Genomic DNA, 15,881 nt, shown 5'->3' with positions numbered 1-15,881 from the left:
GGCTGGGATGCAGCGCAGAGCAGCATACGGAGCCTGCCCAGGGTTCCGGCACGGGTGGGAGGCTCGGAGAAAAGTATCTATTGATTTTACACGCTTTGCCCCTAGCTAATGAGGGCAGATACCGTGCAATGTGGAAAGAACGGGTGTAGGAGCGAGTTTTCTCCGCTCCCCACCACCACCCCCACCACTCCGGAGCCTGCTTCCTTGGGAACTGCCTTCTCCTCCTGCACTTCACAAGCCCTGGGAGGTGAGGAGTGATCCTCCAGAAGGGCCGGCACACTGGGAGCTGTTAAGTTTATGTTTGTGGCGCCTGAGCTCAAACAGTCATTCAGTGGCTTGCTCTGTTATCAAGAAAACAACAATCAGGAACAATCAGTAAACAGGATCTCTTTCCAGCCCCTTTATTAACTACTTACAGCTCCGCTAAAGCACGCAAAGCGCCCAGCAGCGGCATCTCCCACCGTAAAACGCTCTCGGCGTTTCGGGCTTGTAGAGAGGGCCAGGGAGGATCAGTGTCCGTGAAACCCACTCGGCACCACAGATCCTGACCTCCCCCCGGCTTCGTCCCGGGCGCTGTGCTGAGGCTGGGGATGCTGCGGCCTGACGGCTGGCATCGCCTGAGGGCCCCCTGCTCCTTCCCTGACACCCGTTCTTAGGTAACCCAATGTGAATTTGTTAATATATGTATGCACACAGATGCATATAAATGCAAACACTTACCGTCGAGGTGTTTAACTGATCGCGACTCTGGAATTCACGTACCCGGCTCCTGCGTCACACTGCCACCTTGGCTGGGGATGCTGAGAGCAAATTAACCTGGGTACAAATATTGAAATGAGAAGAGTTGAATATAAATCTCAGTGTGTGCAAACAAAGTCCTCAGAGAAATTACAGCGGGCTTATTTGACATTTTTAAGTGTAGCTGCAGCAAGAAGCAAACTGGCGGTTCTGGGGCTGCTAATCGCCACCCTCGGTCCATACCGGAAAGAGGAATCAGAGGAGCAGAGCAGAGCACCATAAAGGACATGCATTTCATGAAGAGGATCTTTTCTGTTGCTTGCACAAATCCTGCTGCCCAAGCTCAGGAAGTGTTCTACCGAAGGCACTAGGAGGATCCTCTCGAAAGTTCGTCTTTATTTGCTTCAGGGTGAAAAACACTCTAAAGTTTGTGGAGCCTCAGAAATTCATGTAATAAAGAAGGGAATAAAAGGCCATTAAAGGGGGGAAAAAATCACTCTGAAAATCAGACGAGTATTGTTTAACCGCAGTTTCGAGGGCGGAGGTTCCGGGATGACCGCGGCTGTGGGGCCGCAGTGGCCGTGGGCACTCGCAGTGGCCGCCGCAGAAGCCACCCGACCCTTCCTGCCCCCGGACAGGGGTGGGGGTCTCGGTGCCTTTGCGGGGTGCAGGCAGGAGCCCGGCGGTAGGTGTGTATGCGGCCACATCCCGAGAGGGCTCCAGCTGCAGAGCCGCAGCAGTTCCCGCTCCAAAGACACGCTGCTGCTGCCCTGTGTGCTCCAAGGTGCAAGGCGCTGTGCCGGCAGGCCAAAGCGTCAGTCCCTGCCTCCCGGCGGGCCGCTTATCTCGACGGCTGCCCCAGCCGCCCGGAGGGTGAGCCGGGACCGCGGGGCGCCTAGCAGGGCTGGGGGCCCTTCCCTGGCAAGGACCCACAGTCCAAATCGCCCTTCCCTCCTGCGTGGCCCTGGGAGCCACAGGAGATCTGCCGCCCGCAGGTCCCTCTCGGGGGACAGAGGGGCAGGCTGCTCTCCTCGGGGTCACCCCCCGCCTCCGCCGCGGAGCTCCCGCCACCTACGCGCCAGCCTCCCGGCGGCAGGAGGGAACGCAGAGGGCCCCAGGTCGCCCTGCCCTTACAGGTTTCCAGCGCCACTTACAGAACCTCCCGAGCCGGAGACTCCGTCTCCAAACTCACCCGAGTAGGAGCGACTCCAAGAACTCACAGTCAGACCACCGGGCAGAAATGACACCCCTTCTCCCTCCCGCCCCCCGAGGCGCCGTACCAATCCTCTGATCCTGCATGAAAACACAAGGGTTACTGATCACACAGTTTAAGGTAGATTTCATATTTATTTAAATATTTATCAAGTACTCAAAAATGTATTACACTTGAGCATACAAAATGAATCCAGTTCCTAATCAGGATGATTGAAATCCTTGTATTAGATTTTAACATTTTTTTCATGTTCTCTGTACTGTCGAAATGGTCTGTCTATAGCTGAGCTTGCTCAGGGTGGGCTGAGATGGTGAGGAGGGAGGGAAAAGAAGGTTATGTTAAGAAAACATTGGGGTTTGGAATAACTGACATGCAAACCAACTTGTCTTTGTCAGACTGAAAATCGCTGTATGTTCCAGTCCTTAAGGGTGTTTAAAGTGAACCTTTGTCTTGTGCTGCCCAGGAGCACTAGGGAGCACTTGGATTGGAGCAAAAACAACCCTTTCCCTTTTTTTTTTTTTTTTGTTTTTATTATTTTATTTACTTCTTTCTACTTTTCCCCAAGAAATCGCCCACGTTTCTAGCTTTCACCACCCTCTCCCCCGCAAATTAAAAAAGGAAGAAAAGAGGGAGTGAAGAGAGGGAAGTCGACAGAAAATAAGGAACATATTCGTGCAATTTCACAGCAATATCCCCGACAGAAATATCCCCACAACTATTCCTCCTGCAGCATTATTCAATTGTTTTGACAGCAGACATTGATAAATAATGGTCATACTTGACTTGTTAAGCAAAAAGCGTCCCTTTTATCAGGAGCTTATACTTAAAGTACAGGTCACTTCAACAATCTCAACAACGAGGCTTTGGTATACAGCACTTTCTTTTTATTTTTTAAAAATAGCAGAACTCAGCAAAAAGCCTGAGCTCTCAGTTCTTTAGATGTTGTAACGTTATGTCTGATCATGCCTAGAGTAATATCACTTTTAGGGGCAAAGGATGGGGTGGGGAAACAAGAGACTTTCTAACGTTATCGATTGAAAGCTAAGGCATCCAACTAGCCCTGATACAGTTGTTGAAACGGAAATTTACAAGCTGGTCGTTAATACTTGCAATAAAATATCACACTCCTTTTATTCACTAACGACCGGCTTTGCATGCAATATTTTATTTCAGGTATTTTAGCTGCTAACCTGTAAATATTTAAAAGAGGGAACTTTGTTCATTATTTAATGTTAATATTATCATTATTATTATTATTATTTTTCTATTCCAAACGCTTATCTAGTGAAATAGTCCTGAAGATATAATAATTCTACATATGGCGCTTTTATTTCACATCATATTTAAGGAAAGAAAAAGGACAAAAACACATAGAATTAGACATATAATTCAAAGACCACGGTACAACCTTTTCATTTTTTTTTCTTTTTTTTTCTTTTTTACTTCAGCAAACAAAAAAAATAGTCAACTGACATGAAAAGTGGCAAGTCTTCCGATAATAAATAATAAATTAGTTTATAATTTTGCAATGCAAGAGCAAACAAAAGGAGTGATTTTTTTTCTTTTTACTTTTCCTATTTTTTTTCCTTTTTTCCTTTTTTTTTTTTTTTTCTTTTTTTTCTTTCTTTCTAGAGAGTGAGAGAGAAAGAGAAAGGAAAGAGAGAAAAACAGTTGTTATAACCAATGACTATACACATCTCTGGGGGAGGGGAAGGTTCTTGGGCGGACACATTTCAAACACAATCCCGAGACGCTTTGTGGCAAAATAGAGGTATACCTTGTTGCAATGTTTTTATAAATTCGCCTTTAAAGAGGAATCCAAAACCCTATTTTTAATCGCATCACGCTTAATAGGGGGTGGATCTCAACCAAATAAAATCAAAACCTTGCTACAGGCATGCTAGAAGAGACCCAGGAAAGAACCCCTTGTTAAGAGTCAACTAAAAACAACATTGCAAACCAATGCAGCTCCACCTTCCTGCAAGGAATCTTTCAGCAATGCAGGGCTGAATCGTCTCTTTCCTGACGATGGAAAACCTACTGGAGCTTCTTTTGGCAAGGCTATCCCCAATATAGAAACAGCACCATTCGGAATGGGAGGGACTGGATAGAAAGTCCCTCTACCTTGGTTGGTTTCTCCCTAAGATGTGCAGTCAAATGAAAAGATTTTTTTTTTTTTTGAGATCCACAAGTACAAATCCTTTATATTTGGAAAATGTCTTTTGATACTCCTCTGATCATTGAAAAGCACGGGGTTTGTGGTTCTTCTAAGTATCTTTTTTCTAGTAAGATCCCATGATTGTCTTCACAGTGTTGCTACCATATTACCTTGTCTTTTCAAATATGACTCCGTCCATCTCATGGAGCAGTTCCTTGCTAGGTTCATTACATGGTTGTTAAATATTCTTTCCCCCTAAATTTCGAAGTCCCAACATGTTCACTTTCCCACTCTCTTCAACAGGGGTGAGGGTAAGGGCAGAAACAACAACAACAGATATTTGAACGAATGTTCCTCATGCCTCAATAGGACTGGCTACCATGCTGTTGGGTGTATCTGGCAGCTGAGAGGACATTGATGCTACTTCACTTCCAGTAGAATTGGAACCAGGTCCTCCTTCTGAAAAATTAACCTGCCAAAAAGAAAAAAAAGAAAAAAAGAAAAAAAAAAAGAAAAAAGAGAGAGAGAAGAAAAAAAAAGAAGAAAAATAAGAAAAAGAACTGTTGCTACAATTGTAAAACTCAAAGAAAAGTAGCAGGCAGAGAAGAACACAAAAAAAAATATACAAGGCATGCAGCCAATAGGCCTGATACATCTCCACAGGAGGCTGTGTCACTGCTGGTTGCTCTGTTTAACTTCCCCATTGACTTCACAGGAACCCTTCTTCAGGCCTTTGGCCAAATCACCAAGAAAAAGTAGATTAAAAAAATAGAAAAAGAAGACTGAAAAAATCAAGCAAATAAACAAACAAACTTATTAATGAGGCCTTCTTCCCTGTCTTGCAAGAGTGGCAATCCCAATAGGATGTTCTAGTCAATTATTTAAGAGTGCATGTGTTTTCTTGACATGAGACTGAAAGATTACTTTTTTCCCCTTTTGTGCACATACAAAAATAAACCTGGAAGGAGCATCCAGGACCAGAAGGCATTTGAAACCAGCCATCCTCCTTCAGTCATGATTCGAGGCTGGTGCTATCTCTTCTTAATGAAGCCTGTTTGATAAAAAAGGTCACACTGTTCCATCCTAATGTGCCCCACTGCTCCCGTTAGTTAGAAGTAGTGCTGGGAAAAGGCATAGCTTGAAGGGTGGAGCTTTGTTAATCCAGAAGCATTTCTTTGGCACCTATTTAGCTCGCCAATTCTGTGATTAAGGCCCTCTCCAGATTAGAACCGTGCCTTGAATGGCCAATGAACAGTCTGTTCCTTCCACTATTCTTTAATTTAACTCTTTTCAGTATCACATATTATGTTGAATATATATCAATATTAATTTGTCAACCTAATGGTCTATTTACTGTATGTGTATGTGTATTTGGACTAGCCATCTCCCATCCTGGTTTTTTTTTCCATTTCTTGAACTATTTAATACAAAACCTCACTGCATCAAAGATTTTTAAAGTCCCGTATATTGTTAAGGCACAGTAAGTAAAGCAACCAAAGGAGATAATTTTTTCTCCTGTCTGATCAACAGCTTGATTAAAGCAGGAAAAGCAGTGGTTGCTTTAGATGTCAAGCCCTGCTGCTGTGCTACGGCTTCCAGAGCAAGGATGGTGTGCCAGCGAGGGGAACACACTGCAGTCTGCTGTTGGGCAAAAGAAAAGGAATTCTGCAGGAGAGCATGATACTAAATTGAAAAGGTGTGAACACAATGCTAGATTCAACTACAAACCTTTGTCTTCCATCACTTGGTGTAAAAAAAAAAAAAAAAAAAAAAAAAAAAAAAATAAAGAAAATAAAAAGGAAAAGGAAAAGGAAAAAAAGCGCCCAACAGATCAAAAAAAGGTTTACATGTTAATTTTTTGCAACTGTTATTCTGAATCCCTGAAATAGTATACACAATGTACCTTATTATTTTAAAAATCTGGTTTTAACATAGTTGGGCCAGGAACTTGACTTAGGACTGGACTTCTCTCTTTAATTCACATTGTTGTGCCTAAGTATTGTTGGTGATATTGTCCCATACAGGCTGCCAAGTGACGTAGGCATTAGGAAGTGAGTTAAGGACAGAATTCATTCTAAAATGCCTCTTTTGTTTTGGCTTAAGGTAGTTTATTATATTGCTTTAATTTTTTCGCCTAAATATGTACTAGCAATTTCCTTTCCAAAGAACAACACTTAATGTAAGCTATATATATGTATAGATTCATGTGTATATATAGATACATAAAATTAAAACTTTCTTGATATATGTTACATATATATCAAATATATATATGATATATATTATATAAGATACATGCTTGAGATGAGAACTTTGAAATTGTAATTAAGAAATCATATTTGTCTGACAAAACAAGGGCCCTGGCTGACACTATAATAATGTATTTAAAATTCATCCTACAACATAAAGGCAAAATCAGCCTGAAATGGGGAGGGGTGAATCCTAGAATATGCTTTCATGAATGTAAGTACAATTAAGTGGCACATAAAGAATGTTTTGCTGAAGTGCTTTCAGTTTTCAGGAGTGTGTGAGCTATTATCAGACCTGAGCTGGGCCTTATCCAAACTCACACTCAACTCAGAAATATCTCTGCTGTACACTAAGGTCGATTTTGTACCAAGCTCTGGGAAATCAATTGAGTTCTCTGCTTTTACAGATGCAGTCATGCCCGCCTTCCAGTTTCTGGAAAACCCAGCTACTCTGGATTGCTTGTCTCTCTGAGAGCATCTGGCACCTGGAGCGAATCGCCCATTGCTCTGCCCCGGGCCCCCGCTGGCTCGGGCTGGGAACCGACACTTACTAGTTGCTGAAAAGCAGGTTGGTCTATGTCACTCTGCAATGCGAAGTCACTCAGTACTTTCCAGGGCGGCTGGTAACTCTGCACCTCCACGGGGTTTGCCTGCAAACCGCCGTCGTGTCTCTCCGGACTAGCAGCCACCATTGGAGTTCCTGTCATCCCTTGGATATTCTGTAAACAGCCCAGCAAAAGATGTTAATGAGCTTGGTTAACTTTATTGTATATAAACGCTGAGTCAATAAACTGCTTTCTATCTTATCTATACGGTCTCTTGTATTTGCTTTGTTAATCTGCTGTGAATGTCTCAGCCTATTCTACTCTAGGTCAGCCTGTTTCTACTCGCTGCATTTATCACGGTGGAAGTTTACTTTCTTTCTCTTTAATCCTTCTATTCGTCTCAAGGCATACCCCCTCCGCCCCAAGCTCTCTTGAACACGAGCACTCTATCTCGACTGCCAATGGAAGTCTTAGGACGAGGAACGGGTAATCCTGCTCCCTTCTATAGTTCGCATCCAGTCTGGTTTTGTTTTGCGTGACCTTAACTGGATCGTATATCCAAGCGCATGGCGAACCTGGGGTACGTCATTACCAGGCTCTTTCCAAAAAAAAAAAAAAAACAAAAAAAAAAAAAAAAAAAAAAAAAAAAAAAAAAAAAACCAAAAAAAACCACCACCAACAAAAACCACCAAAACCAAGAAAACCCCAAAAAACTCAAAGAAAAAGAAAAAAAAAATAAAGAAAAAGAGCCCCAGCCCTCTCAGTATGCCCTGTGGTGCAGCCACAGTGTACAACATAACTCCAAGCCTCGACGAATAGATTGTTAGGCGAGTTAATAACACCGTGTTTTATTGCATTCCAACAGGGTGAAACGAAACTCCTTAAATTCCACTTAACTAGGCAGCCTTATGAATTAATAGTCATTCTCGGGTCAGTCAATATACACAGGGAGAGTAACAGACTCTTCTTCAAGTGGACTTGCAACAATAAAAAAGAAACAAATTTGGCTTAAAATGGAGACAGACAATTTGTTCTGCTGAACCCAGTGCATTACGCCTGTTTACATCACCCATGCATATATCTGCAGAAAAGAGCTCTACACAGATATAACTATATATATATTAACCTGTAAACACTATGATAATTCTGAAAAAATGTACACTGCATTTGTCTTTTTCTGCATTAAGTGCACTGACAAACACACACTTCGTAGCATATAAAGTGCTAAGAAAAACACCTCTTATTTTATTTTTTAAGTGTTTTTGCTTCTGGATTTACTCCTGTTTAAATACACGAAAGAGGACAAAGGCGTCCTTTTCTGCTTAAGGAGTCCTTTGCTTTTGCAGTATAAGTATTAGATGAGGCTGGGTTTATTATACCACATAAGCTCTGCAGGTCTCATTCATGCTGCAGAGAAGTTGATGTAAGCTACTGCATATTCTTAGCCCCACAGATTCTAAGTACGCTTGAGCAGCCTAAATCGGCTCCTCTCTGTGGTCTGTTTCGATCGCACTGACAGCAGAAACTAGCGGGTGATGGCTAAGCAGTATCGTTTTCATTGTTTTCAGGGAGATCGCAAAAAATTAACGGCGTCAAACCGAGCCCAGGGGCTGCCCGGGCCGGACACACACCAAGCGTTTGTCCTCGGAACTAAGGCAGCACACAGACAGAGGCTGAAGCCACTTACAGTTTTGTCATTGGGTTGCTGCTGCTGAAGTTGCTTCATCATAATGCTCCTTTTTTTGTCCTTGCATCGCTTGTTTTGAAACCAAACCCTGATGACCCTCGGGCTGAGGCCAGTCATTTCTACCAGTTGCTCTTTCATGAGGGCGTCAGGTCTGGGGTTGGCAGCATAGCAGGTCCTCAAGGTGTGAAGCTGTTTTTCATTAAGGACAGTCCGGACTCGGGTGGTCTTCTCGGGCTGCTTGTGGACGTGGGGCCGCAGAGCCGGCTGTCTGGCAGAGATAGGTTCTGCTGTAAGGGAAGGGGAAGGGAGGAACAGGATCCCCATGAGTAGGAAGCAGGGAGTCTGCAGAGACTATGAATCTAAGCTGGTGGGACAGGGGAAGGTGGCGGGCGGGGGGGGGCGGGGGGGCGGGTGATGAACCCTCTTTCAAAGGCCATTCAAGCACTCAGATCTATCGGAGCTGCTGCAGCCTCCTCTGCTTTATGCACTGGTGGAGTGACTGACATTTCTGACTCCACAGACAATTAATTTGCAAAAACAAACCACCCCCTAAAACCCCTAATGACAGAAGCTTGAACCTGTATGAAACTTGACAGGGGAGGGCAAGTTAGCTAAGGTGTATGTGCGCTAGGAGAGGAGCAGGAGGGGTTTATGTATTTATTTCTTGACAAATCACCAAAACAGACTTTTGGCCCGAAAATTAATGAAAGAATACTTCTTAAATTAATCATAATTCTGGTCTGCTTCTTGTATAGTGAATCTAGCTCATTTTAGCCAGAAGCCGTGATAGCGTTCAATGGCTCCCGGCAGTTAGACGCTTCCAAACTAGAGCAAAACAAGCCAAATCCTCTGCACCGTGCCAATGGAAAAAAAAAAAAAAAAAAGCCCTGAGACCTCCGTATCTCAAAGAACGGGAGATGGGATTTATCTTAAAAAGTGGAGGTGTTAGGTGCATTTGCTTTTGCTTTGGATGAATAATTTAAAAATATCTATCTAGTGCTTTTAAAAGGAGAGCAAGCCCAGCAACACAAAACTACGGGTGGCATCACATCAAGAGCTCGAGTGTTCCTGGTGTTCTGCTATTCTGTGCATTATGTGGCTGTAGCTATTATGTGTAATCTGACCCAGTCGAGGGAAAAATAAAAACAGTACCTTTTTTTTTCTTTTCTTTTTTTCCCCCCTAAAACTGTTTAGCTAACTGTCAGAAGTGCTCGCTTTTGTACAGTCGGGTTCCGACTTTTCTAACTGTAACAATACATCAGCAAATGCGATGACGACAATACGAAGTCTTCAAATCTTATCAGTATTGTACCTGCCGACACACTAAGCCTTTCGGAGACATGCACAAATACGATATAGGGAGCACAGTCTCTCTAGAATTCTGCCCTGATCAGTTACGGGATTATCTCTCCCTATATATAGAGATGTCACCTGAAAGCAGCTCAGAAGAGGGAAATGAACCCCTTTTAGAATAGCTGTATTTAACAAACAACTTTCCGATTTGCAATTACTTGCACAGCAAAAAGGCTGGCCAACCTTGTATCGTCCAGCCTAGTTAGCCTCAGAGGAGTGTCCCTAAACCTAAGGGTCTCTGAGTATCTGACGTGCCCGTCGAGAACTGAAAGTGTGAATGAAGTTGTAAGGTGGGGCGACTCTGAAGTTACAAGGCTGAGTTTTGAGATGAAATTCTCATCAAATTACTTGAAACGTTTCAAGAAGGCAAGAGTCACTTTAAAAGGCAATTACCGAAGATTAGCTTGTTGACAGTTTTAAATTACAGCCTAAGCGCCAGCCTGTAGTTATGAAGTCTATCTCTTTTCAGACCCCACTTCCTCCAGCGCTCAGAACAGTTTCTCCGCTCGCTGCTGAGGCGGCGGAGGGGTGTGAAGGCGCAGACCTGCTCTCCGCAGCGGCTCGTCCCTCTCCGGCTCAGGGCCGGGCTCGGGGAGGGTGACGGAGGAATTCGGCCCCCGGTGCGCGGCGGGGGCAGAGGAGGGCGGGCTGGCGGTGGGGGCGCGGCCCCTCCGCAGGTGTTCCACCTCACGCGTCCCCGAACGCGGGCGCTCCTCGCCGCAGCCGGACCCGCCGCGGCCCCGAGCTGGAGGCGCGCACGGCCGGCTCTCCACGGAGGGGCGGACCCGCCGAGACCGCGGGGCTCTCCCCGCCGTCCGGAGCGGGACCGGGCATCGCCGAACCCCGCGGGTTTCCGCGGCGCTGGGCGCGGGCGGTACCTGCCATCTGCAGCGGCCGGGCGGGATGCAGGGGGCTGAGAGGGTCCCCGCCGCCCAGGCTGGCCCTCTCCACCACGTCGTGGTCCGCCCGGCAGAAGAGGCCGTCCTCCCGCAGCGCGAATTCATCGCCGGGGATGAGCTGGCGGCTGCAGGCCACGCAGCGAAAACACTCGATGTGGTACACCTTGGCGCGGGCGCGCATCACGAAGTCATTCTTGCTGAAGCCGATGCTGCATTTGGCGCACTTGATGCCGTATAACCTGAGCAGGGCCCAGCCCAGAAAGAAGGAGAAGGGAGGGAAGGAGGGAGAGCACGGGAGGGGGAAAGGGGAGGGCAGGGAAGGGGCGGGGGGGAGAAAGGAAAGGGAAAAAGAAAGAGGTTTTCATCCCGCTCGTGGGCAGCCCCTGGCCCCGTGTAGACCCGCCACACGCAATCCGCTGCTTTTAAACGCATGGAAAATACAGAAGCCAAAAGGGGAAAGGAATAAGCCAGATTCACTCGCAGTCGGTGCCCTGTTCCCCGTGCCGCAAAAGGCGGAGTGGACACAAACACACTGGTGGAAGAGGAGAGTTGGGAGGCAGAGGTGTAAGAAGAAATAAAAAAAGACTCCCTTTCTTCTCGACGATATCCGAGCTCTCCCTCTTGCCCCAGAGCTCGGGCTGCTGCAGGAGTGTGGCCATCCCTGCCCTCTCCCTGCCTCCTCACCTGACCTAGCCTGGCCTGGGATTGAACTGGACTAGCCGAGCACACCAGGGAGAGGCGAGGCTGCCGAAGCTGCCATCCCAGACACAAACCTGCCAGCTTCACAAAATTGTGACACTTTTTACACAGAATCCACTCAAGGCTTGCGCCGCTTGACGTGTGTTCGGACTGCCATCAACTTAGTCTCCGGGACCCTGCAGGAGTGACTGCCAGCGCAGGGTCTCTTCCCCTGGCCCCCTCTCACCAGATCAATTTAACAATATGAGCGTAACACACATGCCTCCTCAGGCTCACATACACAGTGGTGTAACTCTTCTCTCCCGCCCCCAACAAAAAGGCAGTTTCCGTGCTCTGGATCTGCAGCTTGTCTCTACCTCAGCGCCCCTGCCCTGTCTCTCCTCCTCTCGACTCTCCCAACCTGAGCCGGGGGCTAAGCGCTCCGGCAGGAATGAGAGGGCAACCTCTCGCTGACAGCGCCACAAAGCAAATTATGAGGTTCTGGAGTGGGTGGTGGGGTCCTCGACTCTCTTGGAAGAGAGGACGACAGCTCACCCACCAGTAGATAAACATAAGAAAATGCTCCAGCTAGGGTGTCGAACTGCACACTCTCTCGTCTCCCACCGGGTGCTTCTTAGCCAGAAGTCCTCGGTATGATTAAAATTAACATCTTTCCACAAATGTACGGGTACATGCACTTATGCACCCTCACAATCCACAGAACTGTGATAACTGCTCCTAAAACTGAGCTAATATTTATCCCCACCGATTTCCCCACCGGTATACTTTCTTAGAAGTACAGTCTAATGCATGCTTGTAAGTACACACTTCTGTAGCTTTTATGACTATAGAAGTGTACTAATCCTATATTCAGGGCTACATATACCCGAATTACACAGTTTTGAGAAGAAAAAAAACAAACCGCTACACAGCAAAAGAACAGAGTGATCGGAAAGTGGGTGCATTCATAGGTACAAAAGTTGAGGTGGTTGCCCACAGGTTTAACACTTAGAGATTGGCTCATGGTCTGATTCAAAACCAGCTTGCACATAATGTACTTTTCCCTTTTTAAATTGTAGCAAATTAAATGTATTCCGTACTAATTTAAAAGAGCTAATTTTTTTTCCTGCTTAAATTTCTCCCGCTCAGTTCTGTAAGGAGGTAAGTGAACATATTTCCGTCCAAACGTTTTCCTTTCATTTGAATTTAGAAAAAGAACAACATTTAAGAGAACGGTTCTAGCGTTCTTTTAGAATAATAAAAAAAAATTTAAAAAGCGCTCTGGTTTTTGCCATTTTAGAACTTGGATAATAATCTCACAAAGGCTTGAAGGAATGGTCTGCTTATAAATCGTGCACTAGACAAGGAAAGACTCGAGGGTTTTATTTCAATTCAGAATTACACAGAAATCAGAAGATATCTTAGGTGGCTAGGTGATTTGCTTCCAAAACTTTCTGGAAAAAAAAAATACTGTTCATACCTCAGTGTCATACAAACTTATGATTTGGCAAACCCAGTAGTCGACACTGAAACGGATCAGCATGACCCAGGAGCACAAATAATAAACACACTCGAAATTCCTGCTTTGGTTTCTCTATAGTGTCAGCATTGGCAACTCTCACATTTTATCAGTTACCAGATTTTAATGTGAGGAAGGAAGCGGTTCCATTATCTAAATATACCCAATTGTTCGCGAACAGATGATGGGCAATTTGATCTGCTCTGTCTAATTCATCAGTACAGATAAGATAAGAAAGAAAAGGCAGTCAGATATCACCAAAGGGGTTAATATTTAAAAAAGATTAAATGTCAGTTATTTTAGCTAAGAAACATTTCGGTCCAGGTTTTAAGATCCCCATAAAAGGATCCTCAATTCCAAAGGAAATTTGGGGGTTATTTTTGTTTTATTTTTTTAAATAGGCCTAGTTTAAGTAGGCTTTTATTTTCTTTTTTTCTACCTGTGTATTTATTTTTACGCCATGCATACTTGAAATGCCTTTATTTTTTGAATGCCACTATTTCTTTGCAGAAACAGAGATGCATTTCTCAGGTTGTCTTAGAAAGTGATCTGTTCCGTGTTGCTCATAATATCTACACTATTGAAAATATTCTTCATTATCTACGATTCTCCCCTTGGTTAGAATCACAGGATGCATTGCCAAAGTCCTCGAGAGGTCCTACGTGGTCCCGAACCTAGTTCTACTAATACAGATATTTGCATTTGAAAAGAGCAAATAAACTTCACTATTAACTTTTCCCTCGCGGGTCTATTCGTGGGAAAACACATAAAAACACACCAATTATCTTTTAGCCACTTCCTTTAGTTTTTCCTCTTAATTCGTCTGTCAAATTTACAAAGTTAAAAAGAAAAATAAAATCTCACCGAACAGTTAACGTAAATGGCGTACCTGATATAATCTCTTTTACAGTAGGTTTTGCCATCCCTAACAAAGCACGTACAGGTCTCGTCCAAATACTGATTACACTCTGCACACTTCAAACATGCCGCATGCCATTCCAAATCCGGAGAAACCCTCAGAATATACTGATCGTGAATTTGATTGCCGCAACCAACACATAGGGAAATCAGACGTTTTTCTGAAATGAAAATAAATACATGATTGACTAACCGTTTACTCTCCTACAGAGATAAACACACTTTTAATGTCATTGCCTTATAAAGCATATTGTGGGAGCGTTGTTTAGTTTCTCCTTTTTTTTCTTTTTTTCTTTTTTGTTTGTTTGTATAATTTTTTTTCGGGGGGGTGTTGGGTTTTTAGGTTGCTTTTTTAAAAGAAAATATTACACTTTTGGATGGTAATTGTAGTGTGCCATCAAAACCTTGCCTCTCTCAGAAAGGAGGAGGAACATATGTTAAAATGCAAACGTGAAGAATCTTTGGGGTGAAGGTCCTAATTTCACAAACCTTGCACGGAATCAAAACTTCAAACTCCCACGTTGTTTAATTTTTATTTTATTGTTTGCTTGTTTGAATGCCCTGCCTTTCGAGGAGAGCACCTATGTGTTTCATTTCGCATTTTAAGAGGCTCTGACTGGAAACGATGAAGCATGGTTGGGTGCACTTCCCACTCAGCCTTTTCCCTCAGAAGAAGGGAGTCGAGGCTTCTGGCAACAACAAGCATCATTACAGTAGTCACTTGCTCTCTTTTGCGAGTCTAACGCTAATACCCCTAGACCGACTAGGTGCTGGATAGTCAGACAGCCTCACCTCAGTCTATCACGAGAAGAATTTAAAGCTCCTTGGTTGGAGATCCCATCAAAATGCTCTCTGCTCCCCAAACTTTAAAAGAGACTAGGACCCCAGGCTGTTAACATATAAGGCTACGACAAGAGTAAGCATGCAGGCATGGTAACAAAGGCACTTTCTCTACCATTCAAATGAAGTTCAACACTTTAGCAGTTCGTCTGCCTGAGACGATTACAATAGACAGCACACTTATTCCAACAACGGTAAAGATTCCGCCTTACTTTTTGGTGGGTCTCCCATGTCTCCCATATCTGTAAGAGGGTGTAATGTCCACAGTGAAATGGTGTACGGTTTCGTTTTAAGACCCCAAAGTAGGTTTGAGAGCTGTCGCTAAAAATAAGAATAATAATGACAGGAGGAAAAAAAAAAAAAAAAAAAAAAAAAAAAAAAAAAAAAAAAAGTAGAAGTACTAACAGAAGAAAAAAAGAAAAAAGGAAAAATCGAAATCGGGGAAAAAAAAATAAAAAGAAAATGGCACAAAACACCACCGGCGTGGGAGACACTGTCAGGGCTGCGGAGAGAGCAGGGGACGCGCGGCGCGGCGCGGTGCGGGGCGCGGCGCCGGGGGCGCGGCGGGGTCGGTCCACGCGTGGCGGCGCGGGAGCGGTGCGGAGCGGCGGCGGCGGTGCGGAGGAGGCGCGGCGGAGCCGGGCTGGGCGCTGGCGGCGCGGGCGCTCGCTCGCCCTTATCTCTTACTCAAACTTCTCTGCTCCGGCTGCGCCCGCTGGCCATTGGCGCGACGTCACGCGCGGGCACGGCCCGCCCGCGCGCGCCCATTGGCGGCGGCGCGGCCATTATCATATTGCAGCGTCTGGCGGCGCGGCCGCCCGCCTCGGGTTCCGCGGCCAACTTCGCCCCGCGCCTTATTTGTGTTTCCCTTTATACTTTCGTCTTGTCGCTCTCCTCCATCGCCGTCGCTTATCTCCCCCGTCACACCTTTCATTTTCCTTCCCGGCCCCGCTCGGGCTCCTATGCCCCTTCCCCCGTCCGGGCTTGCCACGCCACACGTACCGCTTCTATATGGATATATACATATACATACACACATACACATATATACAAATATATATGCACGTATATATATATGTGTGTG

General features: G+C 45.2%; 2 protein-coding genes across 2 annotated transcripts; one reads left to right on the top strand and one right to left on the bottom strand.

The window, feature by feature from the left end:
* Positions 1-1,077: 1,077 nt before the first annotated feature.
* Positions 1,078-6,903, top strand: LOC134564411 (uncharacterized). Its single transcript, XM_063423251.1, has 2 exons — positions 1,078-2,071; positions 6,766-6,903. Exon 1 carries the CDS (start codon positions 1,291-1,293, stop codon positions 1,936-1,938), a length of 648 nt encoding a protein of 215 aa, XP_063279321.1. The 5' UTR covers positions 1,078-1,290; the 3' UTR covers positions 1,939-2,071; positions 6,766-6,903.
* ISL1 (ISL LIM homeobox 1) lies at positions 2,078-15,154 on the bottom strand. Its single transcript, XM_063423250.1, has 6 exons — positions 15,010-15,154; positions 13,929-14,118; positions 10,822-11,081; positions 8,591-8,877; positions 6,910-7,077; positions 2,078-4,581 (listed from the first exon to the last, which is right to left on the bottom strand). Exons 1-6 carry the CDS (start codon positions 15,035-15,037, stop codon positions 4,465-4,467), a joined length of 1,050 nt encoding a protein of 349 aa, XP_063279320.1. The 5' UTR covers positions 15,038-15,154; the 3' UTR covers positions 2,078-4,464.
* Between the last annotated feature and the right edge of the window lie 727 nt (positions 15,155-15,881).

The sequence above is a fragment of the Prinia subflava genome, chromosome Z (assembly GCF_021018805.1).
Source record: "Prinia subflava isolate CZ2003 ecotype Zambia chromosome Z, Cam_Psub_1.2, whole genome shotgun sequence".
Taxonomy (NCBI): domain Eukaryota; kingdom Metazoa; phylum Chordata; class Aves; order Passeriformes; family Cisticolidae; genus Prinia; species Prinia subflava.
The sequence above is the reverse complement of the archived record's forward strand: the minus strand, read 5'-3'. Positions and strand labels throughout refer to the sequence as shown.